The 18,606-nt window shown below is 44.9% G+C and overlaps 1 protein-coding gene across 7 annotated transcripts; it reads right to left on the reverse strand.

Annotated features, from left to right (window-relative positions):
- Nucleotides 1-7,128: 7,128 nt before the first annotated feature.
- NSDHL (NAD(P) dependent steroid dehydrogenase-like) lies at nt 7,129-18,501 on the reverse strand. Of its 7 annotated transcripts, XM_040572124.1 has the most exons (10): nt 18,463-18,489; nt 17,824-17,883; nt 17,349-17,455; nt 16,822-16,872; nt 14,316-14,477; nt 13,254-13,400; nt 12,193-12,321; nt 10,119-10,261; nt 8,419-8,521; nt 7,129-7,744 (listed from the first exon to the last, which is right to left on the reverse strand). In XM_040572124.1, exons 4-10 carry the CDS (start codon nt 16,840-16,842, stop codon nt 7,409-7,411), a joined length of 1,041 nt encoding a protein of 346 aa, XP_040428058.1. In that variant the 5' UTR covers nt 16,843-16,872; nt 17,349-17,455; nt 17,824-17,883; nt 18,463-18,489; the 3' UTR covers nt 7,129-7,408. The 7 variants fall into 7 exon arrangements, with proteins under 7 accessions (XP_040428058.1, XP_040428056.1, XP_040428057.1 ...); XM_040572122.1 differs by lacking the exon at nt 17,349-17,455 and having other exon boundaries at nt 18,463-18,501; XM_040572123.1 differs by lacking the exon at nt 17,349-17,455 and having other exon boundaries at nt 18,448-18,472.
- Nucleotides 18,502-18,606: the final 105 nt, after the last annotated feature.

Below are 18,606 nucleotides of genomic sequence, written 5' to 3' on the forward strand. Positions count from 1 at the left end.
CTCTTTCAGGGGAGCTGCTTTCATCTGCACTAATGTAATTGCAAGGGGAATCAAGCTCGTGCATTTCAGAGATGTGAGGTTTGCACAGGTAGATCACCAAGGGCAACACCACGACCCTAAAACACATAGCAGCCCAACACTATTTAGTACATGACTGCCAACCACCACTTTCTGTAGAAAGGGTAAAGCAAGGAAACTTTTCTAGCCACGGCCGTTACTAGAGGGGAGCAGAGAAGCGGATGCTCCAAGCACAGCGTGAATGTGACAGGCTTCCCAGTTAACAGCCCAGAGAAAGAAACAGGGAGTATGTTGTATGTTTTAAAATGTCAGAAGAGGGGGAAGTCTCATCAACTGTTGTCTTCCAAGACCAGCAAACCATGGAAAGGGACTTTCTATGTTTCTCACCTGGACTAGGACAATGCTGGTGGGTCAGAGACACTGGATACCACTGGCAGTGTAGTATAAATGTAGGTATGTTACCACACAAATACACTAACATAAACCACAACTTTGTCTTTTATTCCCCAGCAAGGCAAGTGGGGTAGGAACACCTTTTTTTTCCTATAGCTAAGGGTTTTCATACTCTACTCAGACCAAAATAACTGTGTCCAGCCATGCAGACAGCTTACCTCGAACTGGAGATTTCCAGGGTTGTGGTGTCAGCCCAGTCCACACCAATCTCGTACTGCAAACAAAAGCACATCTACGGTGTGCAGCAGCTTGAACAGGTAGGGACAATCAGTCCCAAACAAATCGTTGTGGTTTTATCCCAATTAAGCTTTTAGATAAACCACTCTTTCCAAAGTATAGGTGGATGTCACTCGCACCAGCAGGTGCAGAAACCCTGATGGGTGTTTTTCTTCTTCATAATTACAGGCGCATATTCAGCTTTTAATGACATGGCATTTCAAAATCACAGCAGTGGCCAGAGGCAGAAGGTTTTTTGCCAACAAGTGGCAGGCCTGTGTGACATCTAGAAGAGCAGCACGCCACGGGGCCACTCAAATACAGCACTGCCAGGTTGCTCCAGACCAGAAGCTGAAAGGCTGTCCAGTAAATCTGTAGGGAAAGTCAATTTGCTTAACTTCAGGCACTGAACTGAGACAATCGCATCAGGGTCCTCATTTCTGTAGCTTCTAGAGGCTTTGGCATAAAGACTCCAGAATGAATGAATGCCTACCTGTGGTTCCTAATATAAATATGCAGCGTGTGCATGTGCAAGTCTGCGTGCAAGGGGAGTGAAACGAGGCTGTTCTCACTCCCTTCATTCACAGCAACCACCACAATTCGGATACTACTTTGAAGCCAGCAAAATTGTAACTCTTACCACTGCAAGAAGTAGCAGCTTTTCCAAGCTGGCAGTTACAGGCTGAACACCAACAAATTCGGGACGCCTCAGTACAAGGCCACCAAGCTCAATCCAGCCAGCAAGGCCAGCCTCATCTGGAAAGGGCAGAGTTAGCCAGCATACCTCTGGAGCAAACCCTGCCTGTGCTGCTGTCAACAAAATAAAGTCCCTTATCTTCATCAGCAGAGGAACAGAATCCAAGAGGGCTTTTTTCCTCTGTACGGAGTTAAAACCAAGAGGGTCTGCTGTGGAAAAACCCCGACACGGCTGCGGATCTGGACTCCCTCCTAGGGCCACGAGCCAAAGGTATGGTGAAGGCTGCCATCCCGGTGTGCCAGCCCAGCCCCACGCAGGAGGGACCTTCTGCCCCTCGGTTCCAACAACAACCTTCTCCAGGGGTGCACACACTCCTGCAGCAGCGGAGAAAGGAGGGAGCAGCAGGTTGGAAGAGCCCTTTTCCATCTCTACTTTGAAACACTGTTTTTCTGTAGGTAAATTTTGGCCTGAAGTATCTGATTTTACCAGGAAATGGATTCTCCCTGCATCTTCTTCATGAGAAAAGCATAAGCACCTCTCATCAGGATGTGCCACGGTTAGTACTGGTTAACGCTTGTTTCACTGCCCTTTATCTGTCTCCCCTATTTAGTGCACCACAAAGCAGATCATTTGGGATCAGTGAGACATAAAAATTACATCACACAAGGAAGCTGCAGCCACAGAAACCACTCACAGACTGGAGAGAATGCTTAACAGAAAAAGATTTAAAGAACTCTGACAATTTAGGTAAAAAAATAAAAGAAACGGAGGTGACTCGACTATAGCACGAGAGAACTTTTCATGGAGAGAAAGTGACAAGCACAAAGGCTACTTTCATCCAGGACATAAAAAAAGGAAAATTGAGGACCGAGCTGCAAACGAGATACTTTGAGCTTTTTGCATTCAGAGACGGGTTGCGTTTGTTTTTGGAGGAGCGATGGGAATTAAACACTGCCACTTCTCTGAAACATCAACAGAAGTCTCATCCATTTCTCGAAGCCCAGAAGCTGTCCCAGAGGGGCTACCAGAGCCACACAGAAGTCAGTGCTGGAAAGCCCACAGCTGGCAATGTGGAGGTCAGGCTGGGCTGCCTGCGAGCTGCAGTCATGCCTGTAGGATGGACGTACCGTGCTCTCTTCTGGGTAGGGTAAATCAGCCTGCTCTGAGCTCCCTGCTGCCAGGGGCATGCTGCTGCCACTTCCAGAGACAGCCAGCCTAAAACCAGTTTGCGTAACTCTGCAGAACGTTCCTTTCCAGAGGTGCGGCGTGCGTACCTTTAGAAACGGCGACGTCTACAAGGCAGGAACCTGCTCACCTTTCGAAATCCAGACAGCCGTTTTATAGACAGGGGGTTATACGGAGCAGCACAGCAATTCTTGACATTCCTCTGACAGCAACGGCCTTCTGCCCAAAGGCGTGCAGTCTCCCTGACCAGCCCAACTTGTATTTGAACAGTTACAATATATTTAGAATTTTCGAGTCTTTCCTAGTCAAGAAAAATGAGTCACCACCACTCCACAGCACTCAACTCCACTGGAATATTTTCCTCTTTTGGGTAAGGCTTTCTTCCATGTAACCACCTGCCCCATCCTTGCACCGAAGGTACAGGGAAGGCACCAAACACATCAATACTTCGGGCCTTTGCCAAGGCGACAGAAAAGCAAAGCCTCAGTAGAGGCTGAGCAGAGTTGCGATGAGTAGAAGGGTGTAAAATCCCTACACCCATTTGTTGCAAGGGAATCAAACTGGTTTTTCATGAGGTGTCATTACAAAGCGCTGCCGAAATGCCAGACCTCACCTTCCTAATAGCAGGTAGCTGAACAGAATCGTATACCCTTGACTATTCAGGGCTGGAATACAATAATCTCAGCAGGAAACCACCCATGGCCATGGAAACACACCTACAAAGGAGGTCAGGAGCTCTCACAGCTAAGACAAAATGATCTTGCCAGCAAACACTGGGCAAAAGAGAAGCCATGGCTAAGTGCCAGCCTGATGGCGCTGCTAAGACAGTAAAACAACGTGTGCAATCTGCAAACAGAAACACCTCAGACATGTTCTGTTGCAAGCAGGGAGATGCCTATTTATTTCTCATCACCAGCTCAGCAAGCTTCCTCCGGGCAAACAACTCGCTTTCCTTCTCCCATAATAATGACCAAGTTGCACCATCACGTACATCTGTGGACCTGGCACTTTCCAAAGGTTTGCACAAGCACTAACGAAACTTGGTAAACAGTTCTCTGAAGGAGCAGAGTCCAGCCCACCCACGCCACGTTTGGCTTCACAGCGCTAAAAGGTGTGGAAACCCGTACCATCGCTCGGAGATCACTGCCATCAGCAGATCCGAAAAACATACGCAAGGATTTACTGAGTAAAGAGGTGCCACTTTCACAACAAAAGGGTGCATTTGAGCACTGTGAGGCTCGGTGGGTCCCTGTACTTCTGTCACTGAGGGTAGTGAGCTTCCACATCAGTAACCATATGCCTGCACTATACAAACATCCCCCTGCACCTAAAACCTCCCACATATCCACCTCAGGGTTGACTTAAGTTTGTCTCCATCTTTGGACACACGAGATGGCTTCTGACTTTTTCATCAGTTGCTCCTCTTACCTTTCCCCAAGAAATTACAACCAAGCCATTATTTTTTCCTTTCTGGCACTGAGGTGTGTCTGGACAAGAGCTCCTCTGCACTCCAAGGGCAAGACTGAAAAGCATTTCTTAGACTGCAACGTTCCTCCTGTGCATACGCCCCTTTCACGATCTCTCTGTAAGGAAGGAAATGGGGCTCTTAGTTACTTCATCTCCACCTAGAGAAGCACTTTTCTTTCTCTCCCTCTCCTATTTCTCTAGGGAAAGAAACAGAAGATATCTCCTTTATCTCTCCCACTGCTTGTCAAACCAAAATCCATCTCATGTCAGCAAAATGGGGAGCTGCAACAAGAAAAAGACAGAAAGCAAAGTGAAAGAGATTAAAAGTTTGACAAGAGTGCTCTAGGAAAGTCTTTGATGTCTTCAGCAGCTCCTGTTGAGCGTTACTAACAAGAGCGGCAGATTTGACCCTAGATATTTGGAAGGAAATGTTGATAATGGTAGTTTTGCTTTGTAGCCTCCTGCTTACTTGCATGCTCACGCACACGTAAGATACACGCTGCAGAGAAGATGCACGCCAAAAATTACAGGCCAGAGTACAGAAAGAGCTCATTGGCTTGCCCAAAGAACAGAAGATGGGGCTTATTGGGTGCTCACTGGGAAAAGAAACGGAGCTGAGAGGAGGCAGCTCGATCAGGGCTAGAAGAGGCTATGGATAAAGCAAGGTTCCTCCTCTGTTGTGGCCAGGGCTATAGGCATAGCGATGTCAGGTTCCACCACAGCAACAACGTGTATTTACTTCTGCTTGAAAAACAGAAGCTAGTCAGCCTCCCAGAAATGCTGGGAACTGACCTAATTACACAGGGAATACCAAGTCAAACCAACTTCAGCGTGATGCAACGCTTCTTGCTGTGCCCAGCTCTGGGAAACTGCTCATCCCCATACAAGCAAAACTCTGCTTTACTTTCGTACTGACCATACTCTTGAGGGTAAATAAACCATCTGCTGCTTTTTATCCAGCAGACCTGAACTTCCAGTGCCTCTTGTTTCTGTAGCAGCTTCTGGATTTACCTTCACAAAACACAAGGAGGTGAGTAACTCTCCACCTGAACGGTGTCCAAGTTCTGAGAGACAGCATTTTGGAGAACGTTTGAAGCAGCGTGGCAGATCTAGCTGGGAAACGCCATCTAGAGGCCAAAACGTGCTTTTACCGATTTATTTTTGAAAAGTAACCGTTGAACTTGCTCCTCTCACTTCAGTACGATCCTCTCACCACCCCTAGAAGTGCAGTAATCCCTACTTCACGAGGAGCTGAAGTTCCCTGCCGTGCTGTACCATGAATCCCAAGAGCAGTACCCACCTTCTGTGTACCAGCAATGCATCTGAACTAGAATGCTTTGTCCCTCGTGGCTTTTTGTACTTACCGGTTTGGGTTTATTGGCTACCTCTACTGCACGTAGCAGAGGTGCATCTGAATTGCCTGTTTTCACAAGGCCACTCCTCCAGTAGCAATTTACAAGTTTAGCATCAGTTGACCGCATCATGAGAACTGGAAGTGGGGCCAGCTCCAGAGAGGAGCATGAAAAACTTCCCTAGTCCTTCCTCACTCCATCCAGCCGGTGAGATTGGGAACAAAGCCATCACTATCAGCTAGGCATGGTTTCACCACTGAGTTCACCCTGAGTTCTTTTTATAAGTCACAAATTGTAGAGATATGGATGGGGCATTCACAGCCACTCACACCACCAAACAGTGAGGAAAGAAAGGGTCTTCCCATTATCAGGGAATTCATGGCAGCACATCGGTGCATCACATGGAGGGAAACACGGCCCAGCTATTTGGAAGCAGTATCTGTCTCCCACTGAAAATGGACGTGGGGTGACACAAGCAGATTGCACTCTAGAAGTTGAGCTTTACATATTTAACCCTACAGGCTGGGAAAAACAAAACAAAAAATAGCCAAGGTGTTTGATTAGTGCAAACCCAAGTTGTGTGAAGTGACCCAACCACTGGATATTTACTTCAAGATCAGGCAAGGCAAATGTTGGTAAAACTACCTAGCTGTTACAGAAAAAGTTTCCTGGAAAAAAAAAAATCCAACATAAAACTCTACAATATAACCAAAAGTTTTAAAAACTCCTTCATTTCTATGGGATTCTGGCAGCACGTTGAGCTCCCAGATGAGGTCAAGGCTCACTGAGCTGGGCACAATGATGAATACACAGTGAGGCACTTCTCATACTTCTGAAATTTGAAGCATCAAGAAATATGAAACATCCATCATTGCTGGAGAGCAAGGAACTGGCCACAGAGGGAAGTTCCAACCCTAACCTAAGCCCTCATTTAAACAAACAAAATGAAACTGGAGCACTTAGCAAGATTATGGGGTAAAGTAGACTTAATTTAAGTGGCAACTAAACAATTTGGTGAACACAGTATTATAGCCTTTTTCTTGTGTAAGAGCTTTTCATGTACTGAGTGGTCAATGCAACACAGTGACCATTACCATGTCTGACAAACAATGTCAGACAAGATGACAGCCTTGTGCAGCAGATCTTCCAAACCAATGTAATTCCTACGGGAAGTAAGAGAGCTACGGCAAAATATGTGCTGGCTGACAACAAGCCACAGCAAAGATTTCTCCCCCCACAAAGGGAATGATTAAAAACCTGTTTATGCTGAGCTGCTCAGAATAGGATCTGTCCCTTCAAAGATGGAACACAAAGTTAGGAAGTCATCTCTTCTTGTTTTATTTATATATTTCTAAATAGAATTAAGCTCCTGCAGAAATAAAGGCACAAGCTTCCTTACAAGGAGGAGCCTGGCATGCCTTTTCTCACATTTCCTTCCAATTACTCTGTAAGAGGCCAAATCAACCCACCAACCACAGGAAGATCCAAGAACAGTCCCAGAACAATAAAGTCAGTTTCAACAGTTAAAAAAAAAAAAATGGTGGCAGAACTCCTCCTTGATGAAGGCCTCTTTTTCATTGCTTTTTTATAGAAAAAGCCAAACCCCAGAGAGAAATCAGTTGTGAGCAGTATTTCATCAACTGATCTGCAGCTATGAGAAGAGGAGGCTGTTATCACCAGAGCAACAAAACAGAGGACAAGGGTGGAGAGAGAAGACAAAGGAATGCTGATGTGCGGGGCTGGGACTGAAAAGGGCACAGCAGGGTGTTTATTCATAGTCCACAGAGTTCAGCAGCTGTTTCAGAACAACAAGTCACATCAAAGGAAAGAACTGTTAGCACAGCTACTACGTGAAGTGTTTTTCAACCCAGAGAAGTCTGTCTTGATAATGGTGAGGAGGAGGAGGGACTTTGGGAAAACTCCCTGTTCCAGAAAATTAGTGAGATTTGCTTCAGTGTTCATGTTAAGATCTCAAAGCAATTAGGAAATTCTGGTAGAAATAAAATCCATCCAGGACTTCTCAGGCCTTAGCCCGGCGTAGGTGGGGGTAGCTCTGGAGAGTCCTGTCTATCGCTTCGTCCAAGCTCACCACTGGCTTGTAGCCCATGTCTCGTTTGGCCCGTTCACAGCTGTAGTAGTGAAAGGTCCCAGCTAGTGCTACCCGCATAGGGGTAAAAGTGGGCTTGATGGTGACCAGTGGACTGAGCAGCCACAGCACTAGAGCCAAGAACAGGGCCAAGTAATATGCCAGCCCATAGGGAATATAGTACTTGGGTGCATCGTAGTTCAAGCCAGTCAAGATACGGGACATGAATGCCCAGAAGGGAATTGGTTCATCATTTGTGATATGAAATGCCTGAAAGAGAAGACAAAAAGCCAGATGAAAATCATGCCTTTCACACATTTGTCTCTTTGATGGCCCAGCTCATCTCATGTTCACGCCCAGGAGACTGACACCTCTGACTTGACTGCAAAGGCGTTTCCATGAGAAACTACCTTCCACCAACCTCCTCCACCTGAAAAGCAGTTATCCCCTTTACTAAGACAGCCAGCTACTTCTGACAGGTTAGTTCTCTCATCACTGGTCAAACTGAATGACACAACACAGTGAAAACATATAAAAGCATGCCCAGAGCATGGTGGTGCCATGGAAGTCTGTAAAGAAATTCTGCTGCTCAGAGCTCTATTGTAAGAGCTACATAACTGTTTTCTTATGCACTCATTTCAGCTACCCACAATTCTGCCCGGACTTCCTTCCACAAGGTGTTTTACAGAATGAAGTTAAAAGTATTCGCATGCATTTTGCCCCACATTGTTGCACAGAACGGTCGTCAGATGGGCAACGACTCGTTATAACCACAGACAGGAAAAAATGACCCGTTTGTGTGAGCTAGCTCCACTCGTCTGAGATGGATTTTTCAGTACAGACACATCAACATGAACTACAGAGCCAAAACACGTAACCAAGCAAGGCAGGCAGATGAAGTCGAGCTAGGGGACACCCACGCCCCTTCCCGGTTCCCTCCTTACCTTCCCACACAAGGGAGAGTCCTTCTGAAGGTGCTCAGCAGCTAGGATATGTCCATGGACCACGTTTTCCACATAAGTGAAGTCTACCAAGTTCTTTCCATCCCTGCACAGATGAAAGGAAAGAGTTATGTCCAAAGGTAATCTGGGCAAAAAATCTGCTTGTGGCAAAAGGAAGGATATTTCACATAACACTATTTGAGAATCCTCTTCTCCCTGTGTTGTGCCATAACTTCAGGCTGTTTGTTACTCTGATAGAGATATGAAGTCACCGCATCTTATCTTGAGACAGAAGAAAAGCCGTTACTGTCTCAGCTCTTGAGAAGACCCTCAGACAGTTTATATTCCTGTAACAGTACCCTATTTAAACCCACTGAGATCCTACAGGTCTCAGGACCACCAGTGATCCACAGAAGCAGAACAGATAGGAACACAGTGGCAACCAGCACACAGAAAGTCACTTAAGGACAAGCTTTCAATTATGAATTTCTTGGCTTATGAAATTTTAACTTACTCAATAAGCCAACTTCAGTCCCAGCTGAAACAGATTCAGCCCACTGTGTTAAATCTATTTCCACACAGATACCAAAGATAGAGCTGCATGCCACTTTCAAGAGTCCATCTAAATCACACAAATTGTTTGCTACAAAACCATCAGCGCACTCATTTGGCCATAAAAACATTGCTGCCATCCAGCGTTCTGGGAATTAATAATTTTCGTTTTCAACTTTCACAGATAAATGGCTATTTGCTTTCTTGATAGGGATAAGCAGGTCTTTATAGCAGCAGGAAAACCTAAACGAGGAAAGCGTGTTTGAGCTAGAAAGCAAAGACTTACACAAAGTAGAAAGCTTGAGTTTATTCTGATCTGTGAGCAGCAAACCTACCTGGGAGATCAATCTAGAAGCGACCCATAAGGAAGAATAAGAACCATATAAACCCAACCCTAGTCCCTTTCTTTCTCCTACCCTAAGCACGTATTCATTCACACAGGTACACACACAATAGCTTCCTGCATGCAATAAAAACCTATTATAAATTAAAGAGCGCATTTATTTTCAAGATCATAATAAAAGTTAAAAAGATTTCTTAGTAGCAGCTTGAACTATTTCTTGCTCTAACATTTCAGTGGTCCACTGGAAACTGCGAGACTTAATAACAATGCAAACATCTTTGATCTTATTGGCATGAGTATTAAAACACTGTCAAACACACTTTTTAATTGCAAGACCCTCAAATACCAGTAGTGTACATTAGTTAACAGCAAGTTATCTGAGTTCTTTGATTAAAAAATGAACTCTTTAGACTGTGAAAAGCCAGCTCAAGTTATGTCTGCTTTCCCTACCGATATGCTTTTTGCATGAAGAATGCTTACTCATCTGAGTGTGTGAGTCTCTAACAAACGGGCTATGAAAGAAGACTACTGGATTACAAGCAAAAAGTTAGAGAAACTTCTCCCCCCTCCAGAATTACATTGCAGTTCCCAAGAAGAGACTGCCAGTGCAGAAGGTTAAATCCTGCCTTCTTCTTCGATGCTGAACACCTCAGGACAAGGATCCCGACAGACTTAATATTACCATGAATTATCCTATTCTTACATCAGAAGATCACTGAAAGCCACATCACCACTCCTGATTTAGCATCATCCCCTTCCAAAAGAGTTTCAGGTTTAACAAGCTATAAAGTGACTAAGCCTTGCTCACCCGATTATGAACTTCATTTTGCCACTCTTAGCTGCTTGGACGAGGATGGGAACCAGCTGAGGGTCTCTAGGACCAAATATCCCGTGGGGGCGAATAGCAACAGTGAAGAAATTGTTGTCAGGGTCATTTGCACTCAGTACTTCCTGTAAGGGGAGGAAGAAAAAAAAAAAGACAAAAAACAGAGAGAGAGGTTAGGAAGAAAAATATGGCTTAGTAACATACCCCAACCGCAGCACTAGAGCAAGGAAGCATTCCCTCATCTCTTTGGGAAGACATCAGTGGAAGAATTACTATCCATCCTACCAGATAATCCTTTCCCTTTTCTCTTCTTCTTCTCTTTAATGAGAAAAAGAAACAAATCTGTTTTCATTAGTGAACACTACGTGGATTGACAGTGAGCTCTTTGCCATTTAACACCACAGAGACCAGAGGAGCTGTAGGATGTGGGGGAGTCAAAAAGAAGGAAACTGAGCAACTCAATCTCTCATCATTTAATGGAAGACTTCCATCATGGGCTTCCTTGACCACGTTCAGAAGGGGTGTGGTCCCTTTTTCCTGGGAACACCATGTGCAAAGCAGATTTAACAAGGCACCTTTGAAGAAGTTTTAATTCTACTGGGAGTTTCTAAACATGTTCAACTGATTTTTTATTTTTTAATAAAAAAAATCTGCTGTCTTTTCTAGTAAAGACTCAAGAACACCACATGCAAACAAACACTGAATACTTTCACTGCTTCACCCAAAATAGATATAATTACAAGCACATTGACTTGATTGTTGCTCACAAGCTTCCACTCTGCTAGTCCCCTTTGCAGTGAAGTGGTTATGCTTGTGAATGAACAGATGTTTTTACACTGAGCTCTTTTCAAAGAACATAAGAAAAATTCTTCAAGGCTAATACTATACGTTACAGGACACAGCTTCCATCTGGAAGCAAATCTAAATTCTTCTTGTATAAAAAGCGTAAGTTCTTTCCACAACTGAAATGCAAACCATTGAAAAAAACCCTTGAAGATACATTTGTTTGCTTTGATTTAAAACACTGCCATACCATGTTGAGACCACAAATACTGCAGCATTAACAACCTGAAACAGAACAGATACTGGTGATCTGTAGAATTTCAGAGCAGCGGACATTAAGATGTAAGGGGAAATTTTTAAACACTAAGAAGAAAATTTTCAGTATATGGCCAACAACATTAGTTTACAACACATTTTTTGGTTGTCATGCTCCTTAACTTGGTTCAAATCCCCACCTCATCATCTCCTTCCCCAGTACCTTCTTCACAACCCCAGCTGAAACACATGCCCACTACCACTAGTACCTTCAGGCTGCAAATCAGGTAAACGTGGAAGGAAAGCCTTCCAATGGGAGCAGAGAAAGCAAAAAAGTCTCCCTCAGCTTATCTCAAAGCAGAGCTGGATCAGTTAAGAAAGGGACTTGTTACACGTCTCCGTCAGTTCTTTTATTCTTTCTCCAGAAATAGCTCCCCTCCCTCCCAATATAACACCCTACTTCACTCAGCTTTCCAGGTAATTTGTCACAGCTTTATTTATTCACTTTTATTAAATGAATACATTGCTTAGAGCTTAGCCAGCCAAGGAAGACAGAATTGACTGCTTAAGAATTTGGACTCTACAGGGCTGCTAGGAAAGCATCCCCTGCACCATCCCATCAGCACGCTCAGGTAAAAGGATGTGGGTGAGCTGTGAAAGATGCAAGCAGCGGCCACCTGCCACACTTCTCTTAACAGAATAAACGAACACATTTCCACAGCTCCCTAGTCTCCATGCTGAAAAGAACACAGAAGTCAAGAGGTTCTGCCTAAAACAAGGGAATTTTCCTGTTCCAGTTCTACCTGAAAACTCTGGCCAACGTTGCTAAATGTGCATCAATTTGCACAGACTTTCTCCACAACTACAAATAAAAGGCTTCTTTTTAGAGAAACAAAGATTCTGGAGAATAGAGATCTGCTCAGTCTTGAAGTTTGTTGATGTCCCCCAGGGCACGCCCTACTTTTAGAAGGGCATTTTTAAGCATGGAAAAAAGTGTTACCCATTTTGTGACAAATACCTTTTCCTGTAGGATTTTTGTCTCTGTGTAATAGTCAATAGGTTTTTTCGCATAAGGGAGGTCTTCTGTTCCATTTTTTATGTCTGTGCCCTCAAAAACAACACTGGCACTGCTAGTTAACACCAGTTTCTGCAATGGATGAGAAAGAAAACAGCTTTTTAAAGCCTCAGAAGAAAGGGTCATTATTTACAAAGACTAAGTAAAGACAATAATAATGTTTAGTTGACTGTTTCTACAGAGAATAAACTGTGTCTGGAATAACATGGGTTAACAGAAGATGACCTGAAACTGCAGGTAAGAGTTAATTAAGAGAGTGGGAGTTTTCTAATATAATTTATTGCTACCTTAAGGACAACAAATTTCCAGGACAACCAGTCAATGTGAAAACATCTCCAAGGAAACTGGAGCACCCACTAGGCTTAGCACATTTTAGCACTTAACATGCAACGAATGTTTAAGATATCTTTGCTTATCTTTATGATAACAGTACCATGCCAGATTACAACAAAAAAGAATTCTTATCCTGGATATTTTTGTTGGATAAAAAAATATGCCCTCATGGATTCAAAACAGGAAGCCAGCGATCACTTGGGCAATCGGAAACGTGGTTGTAAATAAGATCTACTTTTTAAAAGATAGCTGGATCCAACAAGTTCTAACAAAACTTGCTTCTTGCTCTGACAGAAGCTAGACTAAGCCTGAAGGTAAACACTGCACGGCCCGTTTCCTACAAAAGCTTACGACTGGGAAAGGGGGAGGCAAAATAACAACAACAAGTACCTGTGGGCTGGGAGTCCTATATAGCATTTAATTCTAAACATTGCCAGGTCTGTATTTGTACATGGACAATGTGCAAGGTATCTTGGAAGTATCACATCTCTGCCCAGAACGAGTAAGGGATCTTCACAGGCGTTGTGCTTGACAATTTGGTAAGAGCGAATAAAATCACTACACTGAGAGGAAAAAAAGCCTTTTTTTACCAGACTCAAACCAGTCCATAGTTCAGAAGTCACCAATTCACATTCACATCTTATGTACTCCACAAGCTCTTCCATCCTTACCTGCACTCCAGCTTCTTTGCAGGCTTCAATGACTGTTTTGGTTCCCATAAAATTCACCTTATAAAACAGTTCCCTGTTGTCACTTGAAGGTGCTGGCGACGCACAATGAAATGCCACTGAAGCGCCTTGTAAAGCTGGGAGCAAGGCCTACAAGAAGACACGTTGTGCAAGACAGCAATGAAACAGCAGCAACAGGGATTACTCAGGAAATAAAGCATGGGTCTTAATCTCATGAAAACTAAACTGCTAAATTTCAAGTCACGTTCCCTCCATAAAGGTAAGCAGCTAGAATAGGATTAGCCTCTAGGGTCTTCAGTGTCCTCTCCTTGTTAGGCAAAAGAGCACTACATTAGCTCTTGTTTTTTCCCCCCCAGAGAAGAACTTGGGAATTTTCTGAGAGCTGGAGGCTATCTCGACATAACTACTTGCAAGAGTCTCCACTGCAGATATGAGACTCAAAATTACCTGGGGAGAGGAGTTAGAGAACTCCACACGCAGCAGTTTCACAGCATCCCATGGCATTGTCTGCCTTGGAGACGACTGTCATAAAGCTCTGAGACGCGATAACTTATACTGGTAGGGAAACATCTCTTCACATTGCATACAAATGCTTTTGCCAGGGTTCACATGCATAACCTCGTCAAGGCAAGAGGTCTTAGTGTGTCTTAACTGTGAGGAATAATGCATCCTGCGGTGCTCATGCAGCTGAGGTTGCACGTAGCTGCTCTCCTAGCTAATTACCAACAGTGACTGTAATTAGACTCCACAGCTGAGCTAACAGTAATGCAAATCACAAATCAGAAACAAGTTCTGTTCCCTTCAGTTTCAAGCAGTCACCAACTATTTCTTTAAGTGTTCCAGATGACACTTCCCCAGAAAACTGTTTAGGCCTCTGACTTCAACGGGAAAGGCAGGAGAGCGTACCTATGCATCCTTTTACAGCCTGTACAAAACTTTCAGGCATTTAAGCGCTTCAAACACGGCCCGCTTAGCTGTTTGCCTGGACATTAGTTTATACAGACATCCTTCCCATCTACGCAGGTTACTGTTGCTAGTCTGTACCTCTTTGTCGCAAAGGTCTCCCAGGAAAAACTGCACTCTGTCATTCTCAAATCTCTTCTCGATATCAAACACGTTGACCAAGTAACCCTTGTCCAGGAGCTTCTCCACCATGTGCTGGCCTAAGAATCCGCAGCCGCCGATCACTGTACACTTTTTACCAGCCTGCAAAGACAGTGAGACAACGAGTGTTACAAGAAAGCAGACACGCACCAACAAACAGTGCAACTAAACCGGGATTGAACTTCCTAAGATCTTAACGGGCTGGAATTTTGCACAGCTCTGATTGTTCAAGTCAGTAGTCGATTTGACTGGGGGAATCTAAACTCAGATATCACTTTCCAATACGTCTGTGCCACCGCAGTAACCTGAAGTTCAGGCATGCCAGTGGTCCACACAGCTTGCGTGCTGGTTCCTATTTTGGCAGGACTCTGTCACGTAACCAAGTGGCTCGCCTAGGAGGGAAGAAGAAGAGGACCAGCTCTGACAAACTCTGCCCTGATATAAACCAGACGGAGCTCACTACAGCCACAAGGCACAGATAACCCAAAATACAAAACCCATCACAGCTAGCAAGGACAAAGCCATTTTCACAGCACATGAGACTTAGGCTCCTCCAAGCCAAGAAAGCAATCAGGTAAAGGCAAAGCTTATCCTATTTAATCAGTCATTAGTTTTTCATTTCTTTTTTAAATGCTTTATAATTCAATGGCTAGAGTCGCTAATTAACAGATTCTGGTTTGGTCACCGGTCTAACTGCAATGAGTGTGGAAACCTCACTGCCAACAAAGAACGTGCAAGCAATGAGTCGGAGGAAGTTTTTGTACAAAGACTGCTCTGTCCTGGCTGGAAATACATTTGCTCCTTATTGTTGCTACACAAAAACCCACCTCTGCAGTTATTCTATTGAGCTGCAGGGAATTTTAACCCCGTGAAACCGCACAAAGACAACAATTGTTTGGTAATTTCCAAGGGCTACATCCCTAAACAAAGATTCAACTGCAAAGCATCAGTTATCCACAGCAGAAACGAGAAAAGTTCAGTGCAACTCAGCAACTCCAGCAGGGCATAGCCAGCTACTTGGAATAGTGCGTGCAAAGTCCAGCCTGATTAAAAGCATTAAATAAATGAATTAAAGTTCTTCTGGGATGGACCAATGGCCTATCTGGTCCTGGATTCTGCTTCTGATGGTTGCAGAACAGACAGTATAGAAAAAATACGATAGTCCAAGGACTCTCTGCAGTTTGTTCTCCTTGTATCTCCCCCCTACAACAGGTCTACATTTGCTTTACTCATTAGCTTCCCGATTTTGTAAGTTCGGTCACATCCGCCCCCTCTGCAGTCTTCTTTCCCCACAAAGGGGTTGAGCCTTTTTAGCTTCTCCTCAGCAGGCAGTCGCTCCAGTTCATTGGTATTTTTATCGCCCTTTGTCTGTACCCTGTCTCATTCCAGCACGTTCTTCATAAGATGCAAACACCACAACTGCACACAGCGCTGAGCCGAAGTTTTAAACAGCGGCAGAAGGACGCCCTCTGTCTGACTGAAAGTGACAGCATCACTTTCTCCCACTGCAGTTGATGCAGCCCAGGTTTTTCTGTATGACAGTTTCCCCACTCACCCAAGTAAAGGTCAATATTCTAATCACTGACTGAAAGATTTATTTAAATAACCTTTAGCGCATGTTTATAACCGAAAGCACACACACCTCTTTGGAAAATACTAACTGAACCAACCCAGTGTCCAGAATCAGTGTAACTGCAGCTCACGGTACTGCTCCTGGACAAGTTGGCCTTTTTCTAAAAGGCCGGCAGAAACGCAGGCTAGGCGGGATTACATCAACTTTGGGAGAGGAATTACTGTCTATCCAGTGCTGTGCAGCTAAAACAGCCTGTTCATGCTCTCTAACGTTATGCTACATTTTTGTTTGTTTCCTAAATATCTGACATTTACTTACAGAAGCCAGAAAAAAAAAAAGAGAAAATAGACCGGAAAGCAGAAACTTCTCTACAATAAACAAGCACAGGTAACACACCAGATCAGCTTAGCAAGCTGTACTCCCAAGATAAATGGCCAGATAACTTTCTAGGCTAAGCAAAGCGTTATTCTTTCCATATTAAAACTTCCTACATTCAATACAATAATGCCAGAAAGAAGTTACTACGGTCTAGCAGATCTCAGAGAGCCCAGCTGGGCCCTTATTTGCATGCCAGCATGGAATAATGTTTTAAGGCACACAGGAACGATCCTGGTGTAAGCAGATCTCCAGATCAATTGATTCAGCAGCACTGACAAAGCCCCTGGTATTCCTCAGGGCTGGAGCATCATCGGGTCTCTCTGGAGTTGGAATGGTAGCAAAGATGCCCCTTTTCCAGCAGCAATATCTTTGGGAGCAGGCATCAACACAGGAACAGCCTCATTTCTTCCAAGCACGGTTAGAGAATACGGATCTATGAAAACATGTTTCCATCAGACAAATCTTCGTGCAGCAAAGTTGAAGCCCTCTACTCACCGATCTGAGGCGTGTGGCCATTTCTCTGATGACTTGGTATCAACCTAGTTCCTAAAGAAAAAAAAAATATGTTTTATTCACAATAAAATACTCATATTACTTAAGCATGCCGTTAACACTAACAACTTTTTAAAACAGATTTCTAGTTACAAAAATCGAGGTGTAAAGCCACTGAAAATGCAAATTACAATTGAAAATCGAGGTGCAAAGCAGAAACATGAAAAACATCAGTGAACTAATTCTCCCAGACCAGACGAACATGCTAAGCAGCACAAGACTAACAGGGACATCAAATAGCTTCCTCAAAGGCACAATTCTAATAAAACATCTCTGATAACAAAGGCACCATTTTGTTTTGGCACCACTTTATTTTGGTTAGCATTAGCTTCATGAACTTCCTGAGTATCTGAGCATCTATACTCCAAAAACACAAAGGCAATTCTGTTGTTTTGGCAGTCATCTCTTCAAAAACAGGGCCGCCCGAGGGTGCTAGGAATAACAAAACAGAACTGAAGCACCACACCCGCCTGTTCCAAAACAGCAGACACGGTGAGGAAGAAATGCCAGCGCTCACTGGTGCTGTCAGCGGAGAGGGAAGACAGCGTTGAGATTTTCCAGGTTTTCACACCACAGGCTGTTGATGGCACAAGTTTCATTAAAATTGTTACACTAATAGAGAACATAAATCCCATCTCAGCTGTGGTCCTACGTATACTGAAGTATAACTGAAAGGCAGAAAATGACAATATGCCTATTTAGATCTGCTTCCATGAGAAAAGCAAGCTGCGTGCAAAGATTTCTGATGGTCTCACAGCCACTTTAATTGACCAGCACAACAACTGTTGCTTTAGAGGCCAATTTGAGTCTCCTGATTCCCAGTCAGTCGTTCCCACTGCCTCCTACCATCCATGCACCAAGGTGGATGAATGTGTGGTGAGTCTCAAATTAATTACGTTCCACCTGGGCTGGTTTCCATGAGGAGCGCTCCCTGACCCATCTCACCTCACAAACACAGGTGCCAACGCAGCTGGATGCGACCCAGGCACAGCTACACCAGGGCTGCTGTAAAATGACCACAGTATCACACCAGTGAGCATGTACCACACAAGACAACAGGTATGTTCAACTGACTCGCCCCCAAAGCTGCCGCTTACTGGTCTTTTTTACTTTCTGAGAAGCCCTTTTGAGGCAACAAGAAAAAAAAAAAGCTGGATTGGTGCCTGTCTGGCCAGGAACACCCAGCTGGCTTTGACAAACAGACACGAGGCCACCTGCCCTCCTGCTGCTCCCTCCCCTACCCCCACAGCCCCCTTAACACGGCCTCACCGCCCCCCAAAACAGCACTCGGACCTGCCCCGGCTCCAGTTCCCCCCCCACATCCTGAATCACCCCCAACCCTGAAGCGCCCCCATCCTAAGGATCCCTCCCCTATCCTGACGGCCCCATCCTGAAGACCCCTCCCCTATCCTAAGGACCCCTTGCCTATCCTAAAGCCCTCACCCTAAGCCCCCCACCCCTCACCCTAAGGCCCCCCCCCTCACCCTAAAGGCCCCCCCTTCCTTATCCTAAAGGCCCCCTCCCCTACCCTAACCCGCCCCCACCCCAAAGCCCCCTCTCCCCCCTCACCTCCGAGCCCCTCACCTCCGCTCTCCCCTCAGCGCCGGCCCGGCCCCGCCCCCTGCCTTCGCCCAACCAATCACCGCCGGCGCTCCCCTCAGGCCCCGCCCACCCTCCGCCTCTCACCCCCTCCCCTCGCGCACGCCCTGGGCCGAGCATCGCGCCAGC

This window comes from Cygnus olor, chromosome 13 (genome assembly GCF_009769625.2).
Source record: "Cygnus olor isolate bCygOlo1 chromosome 13, bCygOlo1.pri.v2, whole genome shotgun sequence".
In the NCBI taxonomy this organism is placed as follows: domain Eukaryota; kingdom Metazoa; phylum Chordata; class Aves; order Anseriformes; family Anatidae; genus Cygnus; species Cygnus olor.